Source organism: Pieris napi, chromosome 23, assembly GCF_905475465.1.
Source record: "Pieris napi chromosome 23, ilPieNapi1.2, whole genome shotgun sequence".
Taxonomy (NCBI): Eukaryota; Metazoa; Arthropoda; class Insecta; order Lepidoptera; family Pieridae; genus Pieris; species Pieris napi.
In genome coordinates, this window is record NC_062256.1 from 9,503,108 (window position 1) to 9,519,022 (window position 15,915).

General features: G+C 34.4%; 1 protein-coding gene across 2 annotated transcripts; it reads left to right on the plus strand.

Annotated features, from left to right (window-relative positions):
- The first annotated feature begins 878 nt into the window (after positions 1 to 878).
- On the plus strand, positions 879 to 15,720 carry LOC125061648 (proton channel OtopLc-like). Of its 2 annotated transcripts, XM_047667174.1 has the most exons (11): positions 879 to 953; positions 2,057 to 2,158; positions 7,011 to 7,124; positions 8,342 to 8,459; positions 8,931 to 9,018; positions 9,851 to 10,059; positions 11,001 to 11,348; positions 12,661 to 12,864; positions 12,961 to 13,184; positions 14,082 to 14,277; positions 15,523 to 15,720. In XM_047667174.1, the coding sequence occupies exons 1-11, from the start codon at positions 925 to 927 to the stop codon at positions 15,712 to 15,714; spliced, it is 1,824 nt and encodes a 607-aa protein (XP_047523130.1). In that variant the 5' UTR covers positions 879 to 924; the 3' UTR covers positions 15,715 to 15,720. The 2 variants fall into 2 exon arrangements, with proteins under 2 accessions (XP_047523130.1, XP_047523131.1); XM_047667175.1 differs by lacking the exons at positions 879 to 953; positions 2,057 to 2,158 and adding an exon at positions 5,932 to 6,155.
- Positions 15,721 to 15,915: the final 195 nt, after the last annotated feature.

The window sequence follows — 15,915 nt, forward strand, 5'->3', positions numbered from 1 at the left end:
TATGATAAAAAGTTACATAAACATAATTGTAGGCACAGCGATTTGCTACAAAATGTGTCTTCACAAGTTAAATGTAGGATGGATAGTTTAGGAGATATAGCCAAAAACGTGGTTTTTGGACCCCTTTTTCCAAGATGGCGGCCGTGGGACAAGGGTGGCGACCCCACAAACTTGGTTTTAGCTTTACACTGACCCCCCCTACACATCAAAAAAATAAAATTGCGTCCTCTAAAAAACGCAAGGTTAGGCCTAAAAAATGTAACATTTCAATGGACTATCTAGCGGATAGGTCCCACATAGTGGTGGTACGCGGAAAAAGCTACCTTAAATAACGCTCAGCCTTGCGATTCTGTAACTCACTTTTCGAACTCGCACAGTGGTTTTCGCACAGAGTTAGAATCGCAAGGCAGTTGTCGCAAAAAACATTTTAGTGTATTTTTAAGTCAGTTCAATATTTTCAAATAGGACCCTGGTTTTCAATGGAGGTAACATCGCAGATGTTTATAAGTTTAAGGGTCTGTTTCACAATGTATGGATAAGTTCTACATAAGTTCCAAATTAGCTATTTATTACTTATTGGTAGGATAAACACTATTGTTACCACGACTGTCAGATAGCGCTATTCGTCACATAAAGTGCATCATAAGGTATGAATCCGATGAAGTGTCAAATAGCACAATTTATCTTCCAAATAATTTATATGTTATATGCTATTTGGTACTTCATCCATATATTGTTAAACAGATCCTAAGAAACGAAACATGAGAAAATGATATAGTGTTATCTGATGTACAAGATCTCTGCGTCATATCTAAATAGTGGTGGCATCTGAAAGATTGACACGATAATCACCATTTAGTAGTTTTTATCTGTAACCAAAACACTTGAGATTCAGTACTACTTGTTAATGTGTTTAAAAATACAATGGAAGAGAGTGTGACAGATATTATTTGGTATGTATTACTCTTCTTTCAGCCTATTTTATAAATTGTCAGGTTCCATTTTGCAATGGACTGCATGTGCCCTTTTTAATTTTATGATTTTATATATTCTATTGCTAACCTACTAATATAATATATCCGCTATTAAGTTGTGGAATAGGCTGCCCGACTCCGTACGATTGGCTACCTCTCTGTCATCTTTTAAAACTCTTCTATATAATCATTTCTTAACCTTATCCTATCCTGATCAATCGTGACTTGTATAAATCTTATGTTTCCTTTTGCATCACTATTCGCTGTTCATGAATTTGTAAGATTAGCTTTTAAGTTTTTAGTCTGTTATTAATATTTTCTTTTGTATTACTTTAGATTAAGGTTAATATATATATTTTATATAACATTTGGTTCTGCACTTCTTGCACGCATCATGTTTTTTTTTTTTAGTTTTTCTCTTTAACGAGGGTTGCCTGGAAGAGATCGCTTATTAGCGATAAGGCCGCCCGTTGCATCGCTTATAATTTTTATGTATTGTGTTTCTTTTATTTGCAACGAAGTGTAAATAAATAAATAAATAATATTTAGGACAATATAGTAACTAACTCAATTCTCTAAACTAAAACAAAAAACCACTTGTGTATGAGATTGACGGCGCACCATTGAAGGAGGTTTAGGAGATTGGACTTGGGTGTAATTATTCAAAGAAAATTAACATTTATATCTCAAGATAATAAAGTATGAACATCTGCACGAATGATTGGATTTCTTATACGGAATGCAGGTTGTTTTGGTTGTACGACTAAAACAAACGAACACGGAGTGTTCAGAGTTGTTTAGATTAATACCTGAAGCTAAGTTTCATCATCGGACGTTATGGCAGGAAATGATATTCCAGCCCACAAGCTGTCCACTGAAGTATTTACGAACCAATTCGACTTCAAGAAAAGAGCGTACCAATTCTTAAAAGGCTGGCAATGTATGCGGTATCACTTATCATCAGGTGAGCCTGCTGCCCTTTTGCCCCCACATTAAAAAAAATAAAAATTATAAAAATTGCAAATATTGCTCAAGCAAACATTTGTTACTGCACTTATAATCCTTAATCAAAATAACTTTAGTGACGTAAAACCTTCTACGAGCTACGAGCACCGGCTGCCGCATTTGCATCATCCTCTACGCCAAACATCAACCTCACTAGAAAGAAGAATTCGCCACAGTAGGTAAGTTTTATGCGTAATAACTTGTAGAAGTGGAAAAGTTTCTTATCTGTGGCAAATATATGACCGCAGTTCTTTTACAAATGTAATTAAAAAAAGTTTATTCACTGTAAAATATATAACTGATGCAATCTTTGACTACAAACATTTTCTAATTCAAATCTATCGGAATATTGTGCATATATACAAAATTCTTAGGGTAAGATGCAGAATCCAGACATAAATTAAATGTACAATACTTGCACACATTGGAACTACGGGAGCTATAGGTCGGTTATCGAAAGCTGGCGGGTTCACAGTACTCACACTAATGCAATTTCACATACAGTATGTTTCAAAATATTACTTTTTTGCCATGCTATACATTTTAGTCCACTCTGGTTTTAGTAAGGTTGGGTGGGTTGTAAATAAATAAAAATGTGTCAAATACATATAAATATTAGGTGCATACGAGGGTGGATCCAAAAGTTCTAAGCCAGCCCAAGAACGTGAAAGAGTAGTTCGTGTAAATAATTTTTCATTTTTCGACATAAGCTCCATCTAGCTCAACACACTTCACTTTTACTTCACTAACTATTCTTTCAATACTCCTCTTAGAAACCCCAGTCGCATCTGATGTCAAATTAAATATAACATTTTTTCATTAAACTGTTTTTATTAAGATGCTTAAAATAATTAAAAATATTTTGCGCACCATTTCACGAGATTGCCCTGGTAATGTTTGAAAAAAGATCAACATGTATAAAATAATAATAATATAAAACAGTAAAGATCAACATAAACAGTAGCAAAAGAAAAACAATAACTGTCTCTTTTATACTCATAAGCTTGACCGAGCGCGAGAGAGATGGACAGTCTTTTCATGATGTATTTGTGATTGTATTTCAGTTTGACATCACGTCTCGCGCTTATTCACAGACACTACACAAGCACAAAGTGTAAATGTGTTGAAGCCGCCAGCTTTAGATAACATACCTATACTACTATTTGATAGTAGATCTTCAGTCGCACTCTTCCTTTCATATTAGTGCACCGCACAACTTCCTCCAGTCTCCCCTCTCTTCTATAAGCCTTTTATTTGATCCGTTAGCGCCTTTATTTGATCGGTTTAGCGAGTAGGGGTTGGGGCTCGAGGTCTGATGCCCTCCACTCTGCCAGTCACGATCAGTTTTTCTTATCATTCTGGATCTCTGCATGTTACATGTCCAAATAAACTTAGGAAAAGCGTTGGTTAAGTGTTTTTACCTGTAACCATCTTAGTATAGACACGTTTGTTTCCTTACCTATTCAGGAAATCCTTAACATCCACCTCCAACACCACATTGCGAGGGCATCTATTTTTCTCTTTTCAGCTGTATTGTCCAGGATTCAGCACTATAAATATGATAACGGATATAATATAACATATTATTTCAACCCATATACTCTTAGATTCTAAGACTAAATACGACCTCACATGGAATACTGCTGATATCTCTGGGCCTCCAAACACCAGCTTCTTCCTTTTGATCAAATTCAGCGAAGGGCTTGTCGAATTGTCAATCTCTGTATTACTGATCAGCTTGATTCCCTCTCTAGGCAGAGACATTGCGTCTCTATGCGTTTTCCACAAAAACTACAGAACACTATGTTCTGAAGAGTTGTTTAGGTAGATCTCTCTCTCTCGTTTCATAACTGTACAACCCGTATTAACTCCTTCTTCACATCACTTCACATCACTAGGCATTTTGTTTTTCGAACTAGCGAACTATGGACACAACTCCCGGTGGAGTGGCCTGGGAGATACGACCTTCAATTATTTAAAAAAAGAACATACCAGGAGTGTCACAAAAGCCAGACATTTAGTGGGTGCGTTACCCACCTAAATGGCATGACTGCCACACACTTAACCACCAATTAAATGGCGTCACGTAGACTCGTCAGCCCCCCCCCGCCTCCCTATCAATAATAGAAACAAAATTAGAATACAAATACTAAAATACTTATGATAAACAAACATCTGAATCTTTAAATTTATTCCTATTAAAGTGTCTATAAAGAGACACTAAAGTAATAGGGTAAATAGACCAGTCATTATAGACATTAGAAATCGAAAATTTGATAATAATTCCAAAAGTTTTCAAACTTCGGTCAAGTGAATGGTACATTGGGACGACAATAAATCTCATTTTGCAACCTTGTCCGCAGTCCGGAACATTGTTAAAATTGCAATTAAATTAATTTTTGCTGTATGGTCGTGAAAAAAATTCCAAAAGTTCTGCAAACTTGGGGAAGTTTTCGATATAATATGTCATATCACGTATAAAATTTGCAACCAACCTAAGTGTACGGAACATTTTTTGTTATTTATTTTATTTTCGATATATCTGTCAAATTTGCAGAACTTTTGGAACGTTTTCCTTCAGTTTAATAAAGAAAAACATTAATTTTTAATAACAAAAAATGTTCCGTACACTTAGGTTGGTTGCAAATTTTATACGTGATATGAAATATTATATCGAAAACTTCCCCAAGTTTGCAGAACTTTTGGAATTTTTTTCACGACCAAAACTTATTTTTAACAATGTTCCGGACCGCAGAGCAGGTTGCAAAATTTTATAGTTTGTTTTAATACCACTCCCGACCTTACATCAAAATTTGAAAACTTTTGGAATTATAATGAATTAATTGTCTTGACTGACTGGACTAAAACCCTACGTTCGATTTTTAAACAAGTCAGATTACAGTTTCATGAAAAATAACGTCATTACTGTTTAAGTTTCGAACGCCAGATCAACGATCATAGAACCCTATTAACGATATATAATAATAAAAATTATAGACACGATTGAAAAAATTCTAGACGTGTGCGGTATTTAAAACGCAGACAGGTTTTATTTTTCTTATCAATTATGGTCGATCGAGTCCAAGGATAGCTTAGAGTTAGACATCTAATTAATCGCGCAGTACAAGATGCGGGGGTGAAGTGGGGGGTCACATGGCTCGTTAGGAGGACTGAATGTGACACCGGCTGCTAATTATTCTTCGGTTTATTTTATGTGGACATTTATTCAATAGATTTAAATTTAGAATTTTTTTATGTTAGTACTATGTAAAATAAGTTTCTTAAGTAATGTTTATTTAATATGTTCTTTCTTTACTTCAAGTAGCTTTTAATACATAATGTTGTAACTATTTATTAGTATGGCGTAGTTTTAAGTTCTGTATTGTATTTTAAAAATATTATTTATGATTGGGTTGTCTGGTAGAAACTTCTTTTTACAGTAAGACCGCCCATTTACATCCTTTATGTTCATTTATTTAAATTTTTTCTCTTGTTTTGTGTTATTGTGATGTAAATAAAGTGTTATTATTATTAAATTTAAAGCTTATAAGTCTGTAGTATTTCAATATCTGAGTCTTAGATGTGTATTCCGTATAAGCAAGTATAAATTGCGCATGTGAAAAAATCCTATTGTGCACAGCCGGCATTAGAACGCCCGACTTCAGGGTTAGGTGCGTGTGTTTATAATACACGTAAGGTATTATAAATCTACACAACATAGTCAATAAATCTGTTAATCACTAGATTATAGCTGTAAGTTAGAAAATACATCGGTTAATCTGTTGTTAAATATTAAAGTAATCATGCGGAAGAATAACTACAAATTGAATTAACACATTAAAGGGATCATAACATCGTACAGAGATAATATTAAAAAAATAAGAATGTCCACTCGACCACTTCACACCCCGAGTCTTACAAATGATCAAGTAATAAGCACATAAGTGAATGTAAATATGACGTGCGCACAGTTCAGTGTTCACGTCACATGTGATCGGATCTCGTAAAAATTATTCTAAATTCAATTTACAAAGGCAATTCCAAATTCAAAATAATTGCCATAGAGAAAACTGTGACGTGATCTATGGCGAAGAAAAGGGATAATTTAAATCGTAGTCTAAGTAAAGAATGGCGGGAAAGAGCTGAACCGCTGGTACCGGTGCCTGAAGATGAAAGGTGAGTCGGAAGTCTTCATTAAAACGCTCCTGTTTTAGATTTTCCTATGTAATTAATATGTTCTTTAGTTTATTCCTTGGTTTAGACTTGCAATTTTGTTGTTAATATTTTCTTTTGTAGTTTAAGTGTTCTTCAAAATGGCGTTCCAATTTGAGTGTCTTAATTTCGATACATTCGTGACTCACAATGGAATATTATGTGATGAATCATATGTAGTCATAATTTATCAAGCTGTTATCCAAAATTTGTTAATTCTAAGGATTACATTTAATGTGTATGTTTGTCCACTTATAATTTCTCAACGGTTTATCATGGCTATCATTAAACACAATATTTCAGATTATATAAGAACACTTACAGACAAGTTTCCTAGAAAAATTATCAAGTTTTGGACTACTTATCTTAGAAGAGAGCAGTCTTAATGTTTCTACATGGATTATGAAACATTCATCTTGACTTGAATTTCTTAAAATATTGAATTTTTTTAAGAAAAGAAAATTTCATGATCATTTGGTAATCTACGCATGCCGTTAAATTTTTGGGTCTAAGACATGTCGGTTTCCTCACGATGTTTTCCTTCACCGTTCGAGCGAATGTTAAATGCGCACATATAAAGAAAGTCCATTGGTGCACAGCCGGGGATCGAACCTACGACCTCAGGTATGAGAGTCGCACGCTGAAGCCACTAGGCCAACCAATAATAGGTAGTCTTATACGTATTGTAAATCTATAAAATAAAGAGTACGCAAGCATCGACTTAGTCCATATTATCTACAAACGCGTATTTTCGAAACAAATAAGCAAATCGAATAGATTAAGATCACCATACACATGTATGTGTTTAATCATTTTCAGGGACCACACACCACATTTCTTGCCCCGACTGAGCATAGTGCTGCCCAGGAGTAGCAGTTCCAGTGTTGAACAGCTTCCAGCAGAGCCCCGCCCACCTCGGTTGTCTCATGGAGAGTAAGTAACTAAGACAATTGTAAAATAATTGCTATGCACAGGGCTAGATTACACCATAACTAATATTTTTCAAACAAATATTTTTTTGCAGACAATAATAATACATATATGGAGTTTTTTACAAGATTCAAAATAATAATTTATTTATCTTTATATATATAATTCTATTGTACGTGTGTATGTCACTGAACTCCTCTTAAACAGCTGGACCGATTTGACTGAAGTAGTATATAAAAAAAATTATCATTGTGAATTTAAAGTAGTGTACCTATATGAAATGAAAGTAGTGTATATCAAAAAAAATGGGTATAGCAAAAATCTCCAACTCACTCGCATCAACTCTTTATTGATGCCCTCGTGGTTGGTTCTTCAAGTGAGTTTGTTATGAATGGGTTATTTTATATAAAGCAAATGGGCAGGAGGCCCATGGACACTCAATGCCAGGAACACGCGAGTGCATTGCCCTTTTAAGAATCAGTTCGCTCTTTAAAGGACCCTAAGTGGAATTGATTCGGAAATACTTCAGTGGGCAGCTGGTTTAAACCAACAACGCACTTTATTAGTCTCCTCTTCGAACGCAGCGTTGATATTGCGAGCCAGCCGCGTTACTTCCGAGTCGAAACGTTTTAAAAAATTACGGATTTTCGAAGTAACTGTCAAAACTGAATACAAAAACAATTGAAAATCGAATTTTACACATTTTTTTTTTTAATAAAATAATTTTATCGTTTATTTGCAAAGAAATTGGTACATTCAGATTTTTAATTATAAAATCGCACAGTCATATAAAAATAGGCATACAAATTTCATATTAATTATCATAATTTCATAATAATAAGAACATTTAAGTAATTTATAATTGTTGTCAAAAAGGCACTTTGTCTTGAAAAATTTAATCACCTTCCCCTTGAAAGCATTACACGGCACTGATCTATAATTTTAAGGTAGATTAAATAGTTTGATAGCTGTAACAATTTTTTGGATACGTGGTACAACATAAGAACCAAATGAAAAAAGGTTTTACTGAAAAAATTTACACCACAAAGGTTTTATATCAATTCAAAATAAACCGACCTGTATAGCATTTTCGAAGCTAATTTGCACACAGCAAAATATTTGTGCTGCAAACAATTTATCTAAAATGCATTCTAATTTAGTGTTTAATGATTACATTTGCCACATTTCACTAATTAGCCCAATATCTCATTTAATTACAGCGAATCAATGACCGTTGTGCTCTCTGCATTTTATGCTAAACTATTGATTGTAATGGGTTTAGCTCTGCCAGTAACAAGTACTATACAGAACGAATTGTACACGAATATTTCGTCAGATGTAAGTTTAAAATATATAATACTATATTTACAGTAAGAAATAATAAAATAATATACATTGAAATAAATAACTAAACTTAACATAAACTAAAATATATCATTAAAAGGAGTCCCTTTAGGCAAGGTTCCGAAGATACTGGCAGCGTTCCCCCTTTGAATTGCTAGACTAATTCTTTGTCCGAGGTAGCTGCCAGATCTTCGGAATAAAAAAGTTAAAAATATATCTCTACATTAACCGTTTTCTGACTCTGTCAGTGGTACAAGTCTATGGTCTTTCAGGTAGGGTTGTAAAATACGCATTAAAAACTCTAAGTGAGTTAAGAAAAGATCGATTTTTTTTACTAGACGCCTGAGTTTTATGTATTATAAGTCAAAACATATATTGTTCAACCCAAACCGAAGAATCTAAATCAGGACCTCCGTTGTATGTTTTGTGTTTTATCATTTATTTCTTTCTAATATTTTTTTTAAGGTATTCACAATATATTTGTACGCTACAAGTATGCTTTTCCTGGCATACACTTTTTACCACCTACGAATAGCCAAAAGAAGAAGAGATGGTAATGTACATTGTTTATTTATATATAATATTTTATATGAAATAATTTAGTATGTATTTCAAACGCCATTTGCGTCAAATTGCAGTGTTGGCCTAGTGGCTTCAGCATGCGACTCTCAACCCTGAGGTCGTAGGTTCGTTACCGGTCCGTGCACCAATAGATTTTCTTTCTATGTGTGCATTTAACATTCGCTTGAATGGTAAAGGAAACATTGCGAGGAAACCGGCTTGCCGTAGACCCAAAAAGTCGACGGCGTTTGTCAGGCACAGGAGGCTTACCTACCTGCCTATTAGATTGATAAACGATCATAAAACAGATTCACAAATCTTAGGCCCACGCTTAAAAAGGTTGTAGCGCCACTGATTTATTTGCGTCAAATGAACCAAATGATTTTTTATAAAAAATATCTGTATTATATATGTATTTCATTATGTGCACACAAAGCAAACATTATGTGGAAACCGGCTGTCTTTGGGTCTAAGACATGTGTCAGGCACGGAAGGCACTTCATTAATATAATGCAAATTTAAAAAAAAACAAATGCTTTCTGAGGCCACTGCCTTGCGATTCTGTAACTCACTTTTCGAACTCACACAGCGGTTTTCGCATCGGCGGTCGCTCTCAAATCAGTCGTGAAGCAGACATTTTATGATTTGGCAGTCTGATAAACAATAAACTATAAGCTCCCACCTTATCGCGAGCGACCGCCGATGCGAAAACCGCTGTGTAAGTTCGAAAAGTGAGTTACAGAATCGCAGGGCTGGTTGCATGGCACTGAATTTTTTTACCACACAAACAATTGCGCAAGGGTAACCATATATTTCCTTTTCAGATAACTTAGTACGTATACGTTACGGAAGCTTCTACCTACATATGGGTGTGGCGGGGTTCAGCGTGGGGTCCATAATTTATTCGTGCCTACAATTCGGGGAGTACTTTGATCTTTCGGGCGATTGTCAACTGATCATTGTCGCTTTAAAACCGGCTTTACGAATACTTTTCATGGTTGCTCAGACAATATTTATTTTCTCATACACAGACGTAAGTTTTAAAACAATAAATTATCTTTTATTTTTTTAAATAGGGTATAATTTTTATGGGACGTCACGAAGACGTGCAGCGTTTTTGTCGAAGAAAATGTAGAGAGAGATTGAGACCGATTGAGAGAGAGTGAGAAGGTCGAACTACTATTTTTAAAATTAAAATTTCATAAAGAGAATTTATTAAATATTAGTATTTTATATTTTATGCAAAATAATTTATTGAAATCGCAAATGACGAATTGTAAATAAAAATGCCACGTGTTTTATTATCGAAGAAATAAATTGAAAAATTTCATTTATTATTTGTATTAATTTTCGACACTTTTAATATTCTATTGAGAATTAAATTCATTAAATTCCTAACATATCTCCGTTTTTCCCTCCCTCTAAGGCTCGGGAATCTAAAGTTTTTGATTTGTATAAATATGAACAAGACTTAAAAAATAGTTTGCCCAAAAAGTTTCACTTCTGACATCTGTCCTTTGTACACACGCACTTTTTTTTATTAAAACTGGAAGAAAGCTTGAATAGACAAATAATAAAACATACTATAAAAAAAACACTAAAATTAATTTTAAAAAAAAAACCTATAGCAGACCTCAATATCAGCTGTAGCTCTTAGTCAGCTGCAAATGCCTACCTGGCACCATATTTCCTGGCTGTAAACTTGAACCCTTCGGCCCAAATGACTCTTATATTTCTGCCCTTTATAAATTAAATCAAAATCATTTATTCATTTAGGTAACACAATGTACACTTGTGAACGTTAAAAAAAATACATATTAATTGAAAGGACAATCCCCTCTAGATACCATCATTAATTCATAAAAGCCTTTCTTCTTGCAAAAGAACAAAGCAAATAATACTATTATACATATATATTATATAGTTTTTTTAAGAAAATAAATTACACTATTTTTTTTTCCAAAACTTTTTCAGATATTAGATCCAATGCGAGGCGTCGTTCTAGACAGATTCGGCCTCATGCACTTAATAGCTACAAATGTATGCGAATGGCTGAACGTGGTAATACAAGAAACGAGGGACGATATTGTCGCGGTCGCCTATAATAAACCCGCATTTTTGAGACAAACCAATGTGACAACTTACTCAATAATTAATGGGACAAACATAACTACAGTTTGGACATGCAAAGTCTCTGATATGATAACACCACTCATTCGGTCGATGAACCCGTATTTACGACCTTGTGGAGTTGAATACAGCCTCCTCTGCTCAATTATTATAATGGTTATATGGAATGACATTTGCACTGTGCCAGGATCGGTAAGATTTTTTATTTTATAGAATAGGGGGCATGGGGGTAACCTATGGTTAAGTGATACCCATGGGAACTCATACTACCTAAAGAAGAAGAAGTAGAAGGCTCGTTTTGTCGGGCTTTTAAAAAAAAGAGACCATAGAGAGTGTTCAGAGGAGTTGTTCGGATTAATACCGGCAGCTGAGTTTCATCGGACGTCGAGACAGAAAACGAAATTCCACCCGTATCACCTCGACGTCCGTCGTTCCACAACTGAGCGTTTCTTAAGGCAGTTTTTGCCGCCACTATGTGGAACCAGCTGCTCACTGAATTTCCGTACCAATTCTAAAAAGGCCGGCAACGCACCCGCGAGCCCTCTGATATTATGAGTGTCCATGGGCAGCGGTCTGGTCAATAATAAAGTAATATGTAAATTAAGGGGAATAAACCTTAGCCGTTTTTAAAAAAAAAAGTTATGTCAAAAATAAATTTCAGTTTAAACGAATCCTACCTAGTATGTGACCACTACTCACTGTTAATTAATATTACCTGTCATTAAAAAGTAGATAATACTGATGTATTCATACACATTCGTACATTTGCATTGCGTTTATTGTACCTTGGGCAACAGTTTAATACTTTCTTACGAAGACAAGACACAAAACAAATTATTTAATTAATACATGCAGCTAGGCCATTGCTACGTATTGCGTACGAAGTTTTGAGAATTTGTATTGACGACTCATTTTTACGTTGCAAAAACAACCTAATTACTCGGGTAGAGAGCATTCTCAAATCTACCGAATATATACTCATAAAAAAAGTCAAGCCGCTTCGCAGGACTTTGGTTACAAACACAGTGCAACGAGAATTTTATAAATATACTAGGTGACCCGGCGAACGTTTGTTTTGCCATGTATATCATTTGTAGGATTTTTTTTTTAGTTTAATAAAGATATAATTAATATCTACAATAATAAAAAATAGGGGTTGATCGTAGAGGGTAGATGAAAATTAGGGGTTGTATGTATTTTTTTATGCTGTAACATAAAAAAACAAAAAAATTGTCAAAAAAATAAAAACAAGTTTTTTGGGGTGGACAACCCTTATCGCTTAGAGGTTTGAAAGATAGATAGTAGCCGATTCTCAGACTTGCTGAATATATGATAACACCGCTCATTCGGTCGATGAACCCGTATTTACGACCTTGTGGAGTTGAATTTCATAAGAATCGGTCGAGTCGTTTAGGAAGAGTATGGAAATGAACATTGTGACTCGAGAATTTTATATACGAGTATATAGAAATATATAGAATAAACTTACGATTACATCTTCTAGAAAACTGCTAAAGTGTCAAACAGTGGCATAGACAACAGATGTTGTGGTCGAGTTAAATCGAATTTGCATTTTTCTGTGGACTGTGGAAGTGCTCATAAGGGACTATTTATGGGTGTAGCAATCCTGGCTGGGACTATTGTCAGTCTGATGCTCTTCAACGGACTCTTTCAGAAGGAGGAACACGTGGAACTTGCCTTGTTGCAGGTAACATGTTAACGTACTATGAACTTCGGTAATTATTTAGAACCCTCAAAGTAGTGTTATTTAAATATGAACTTACCAACATACTATATGTTTCAGATCAACATCTGGGAGACAATTTTATTCGTAATAATGACACTTTCATCCGTAGCGTGCCTCTATAGAATGCGTTCTTTGGCTTTGCGACAAGTAATCACCGCACTGCCGCTAGAGCACGCGATGTTGCTCGTTACACAATTCGGTGTCTATCTATATTATTTATTTCAAATTATTGGCGCTGCATTTCACTTACATCAGTACCCTGAAGCAAGAAGGGCCACTAGGTAAGAATTCATACCTTCGAAACAGCTACCGTACTGTATTACTTCCAATAGTGATTTAAACTGCTCCATACATGGGCGGATCGTGAATTTGTAGGGCTCTGGGCTATTACGTGGAAGTCCCTAGTCATAGACGCACACGCGAAAAAATACACCGACCGGAAACAAGCGACGGGGAATTCCCCGCTGCGTTCGATTTTTTTTTATTTTTATATAAGTCTTTATCTTGCAATCAGTCAGCTAGACTATGAGCCGATGTGTTTAGAGCTGTTAGGCGTTCAGAGCAACCGCTGCGTTCAATAGACGCGCATCGCACATGAGGTAATTGATCTCAGGGATTCCAACATTAGAATAGGTTTTTTTTTAAATTTCAGATATGTTTTTATTAAAATTATTGCCTAATGTTTTCAGTGGGGACTGTGGGCCCTTTGTATCCACGGGGCCCTGGGCTGCAGCCCAAAGCCCTTAAGTAGACCCACCCCTGGCTCCATAGAGCCATCAAACTAGACAAAATAAATCTAGTCAGATAGGTTTTTTTTTTCTTAATAAATAGAACGAGTCATATAGTTGTTTATATTTGCTTTTATTTTTTTTAGAAATCAACTGTGACGTAACTCACACACACTGTTTGACTGTAGATATGTTAATTATTTATTTTTTATAAAGAACAATCTAAAATCTTTGTGAATATGTGAGCACCATGTATTTACATAATAATATAGTTTTCTGCTGCATTATTTTCTAAAACACCATGCGCCTATTTTATTTTAGCATAGTAGTTTTCATTTGACAGGTTATATACCATTGAGCAGTAAAAATGTATGCTTAGTAAATGCTGAACATTGATTTTTATTTAGTTTTATATAAACTCTATCCACGCAATTATTATTTAAATTCCAGAATAATATCTCCACTATGCGCAATTATACAAAGCTCTTGCCAGACCCTTCTAATCCTGGATGCATGGTCTCGACGCTGCACAAATTACAAAAGGCGACTTGGGAGGCAACTAGTGACATTCCTTTTAGTGGGAAACTTCGCGCTGTGGCTTCTTAATCGTGTTAAAAATTCAAGGGCTGAGTTTCATCCTTTACAGGTACAGATGATAAAACTTCTTTATCTATAGATTACTATTTTATTAATATCCGGGTGTTTTTCCTTCTTTTACAATAAAAACTACTTTACGCTGAGAAACGGTAAATCACAAATATTAGTCAAACGTTAAATGTCAGTCGAGTTTATTGTCAACTTCTAACGTCAGTTCGGTACAGTACGAAGAAATAATCTTTTATCCTGTATAGGAGATTATTTCTTCGCCAAAAAGTCGTGGATCAAACGCAAATAGGGGATATAGATGAGTTCATCAGCTGCAAAAAATTGTTCTACGGGAGGTATCTATGAGGATTATAATTTTATACAGGATAAAATTATAATCTTTTAATTTAAATACTATGGATCTAATAAGGTTTTGACTGCCTTTTGGTTTGGCATTTCATTAGACAGCAAATGCAAATCACAATATTATATCATATAATTATTCGTCGAATTTTGATTATATGTAATTTGATTGGCAAGTCTGATATGTATACGGTATACATAACCTATAAATAAAGTATACAGTATAAATTATATTTTATAGGTTTCACATGTACTCCATTGAAATGTTACAATTTGAGGGCCGAACTGAACATTTTTATTTATGGGACATGTAGGGGGGTCAAAACTAGCTTAACCCAAAGTTTGTGGCTTTGGCACCCTTGTCCCTCGGACGAAATCTTGGAAAAAGGGGTGAAAACACGTTTTTGGCTATATCTCCTAAACTATCCATCGTACAAAAAAAATGTAAGCACATATTTTGTAGCAAATGGCTTTGCCTACAATTATGACAATGTAACTTTTTATCATAAGTCCTAAATTCAAAAAGTTATAAGTAAAAAAATCTTTTTTGCTTAACTTTTTTTCTATCTGACATAATCAAAAAATTATGTTAGAACAATTTGTGGAGGATCTCTTTCTGAAGGTGTATCTCTATAGTTTTTTTAAATTTCGTTAATTTGAAACGCTGTTACAGCTCTCCAAAGTTGACCGGTTTTGTCAATGCTCATAACAAACCGGTCAATACAACAATTTTTAACGACAAATGTTAAGCCCATGTAACATTACAATGGACTAATGTAACTTCGTAGGACTTATATACGGTGTCGCATTAAGACACTCTTGCCTATTTGGCGGGGTCTATTTGATATTGCTCGTAAATTAAAACATTGAAGTGATTCAAAGGTATAAAATATTACGATAATTATAATAATATATTATAATAATTATGTCTACATTGTTTTAGATGCAATTTTATGGCGTTTGGGCTTGGACTCTCATCACCCATGTCTCCGTGCCACTTTTAGTCTGCTACCGATTTCAAGCGACTGTATGTTTCTATGAAATATGGAAAAATTCGTATAAGAGAAGAAAAAATACAGAATTAGACAATATTATAATAACTGATGATATTGAATTAAAAAACCACGTGGCCTAAGCTATGTTTTATTTTAAGCGTTAATTTTGTTTTGAATCCTTTTCCTGTTTCTTCATCCTTAATCAATGAAATAATCGAAACCTATAGTTTTTAAATTGTTTTATTAAACATAAAACGTTTTACAGTTTTTGGAGAATCTTTAAGAATATTTTTCATAAAACAGTAGAAAGAGTCATCCCAATGATCCAAAATATAGTAAAA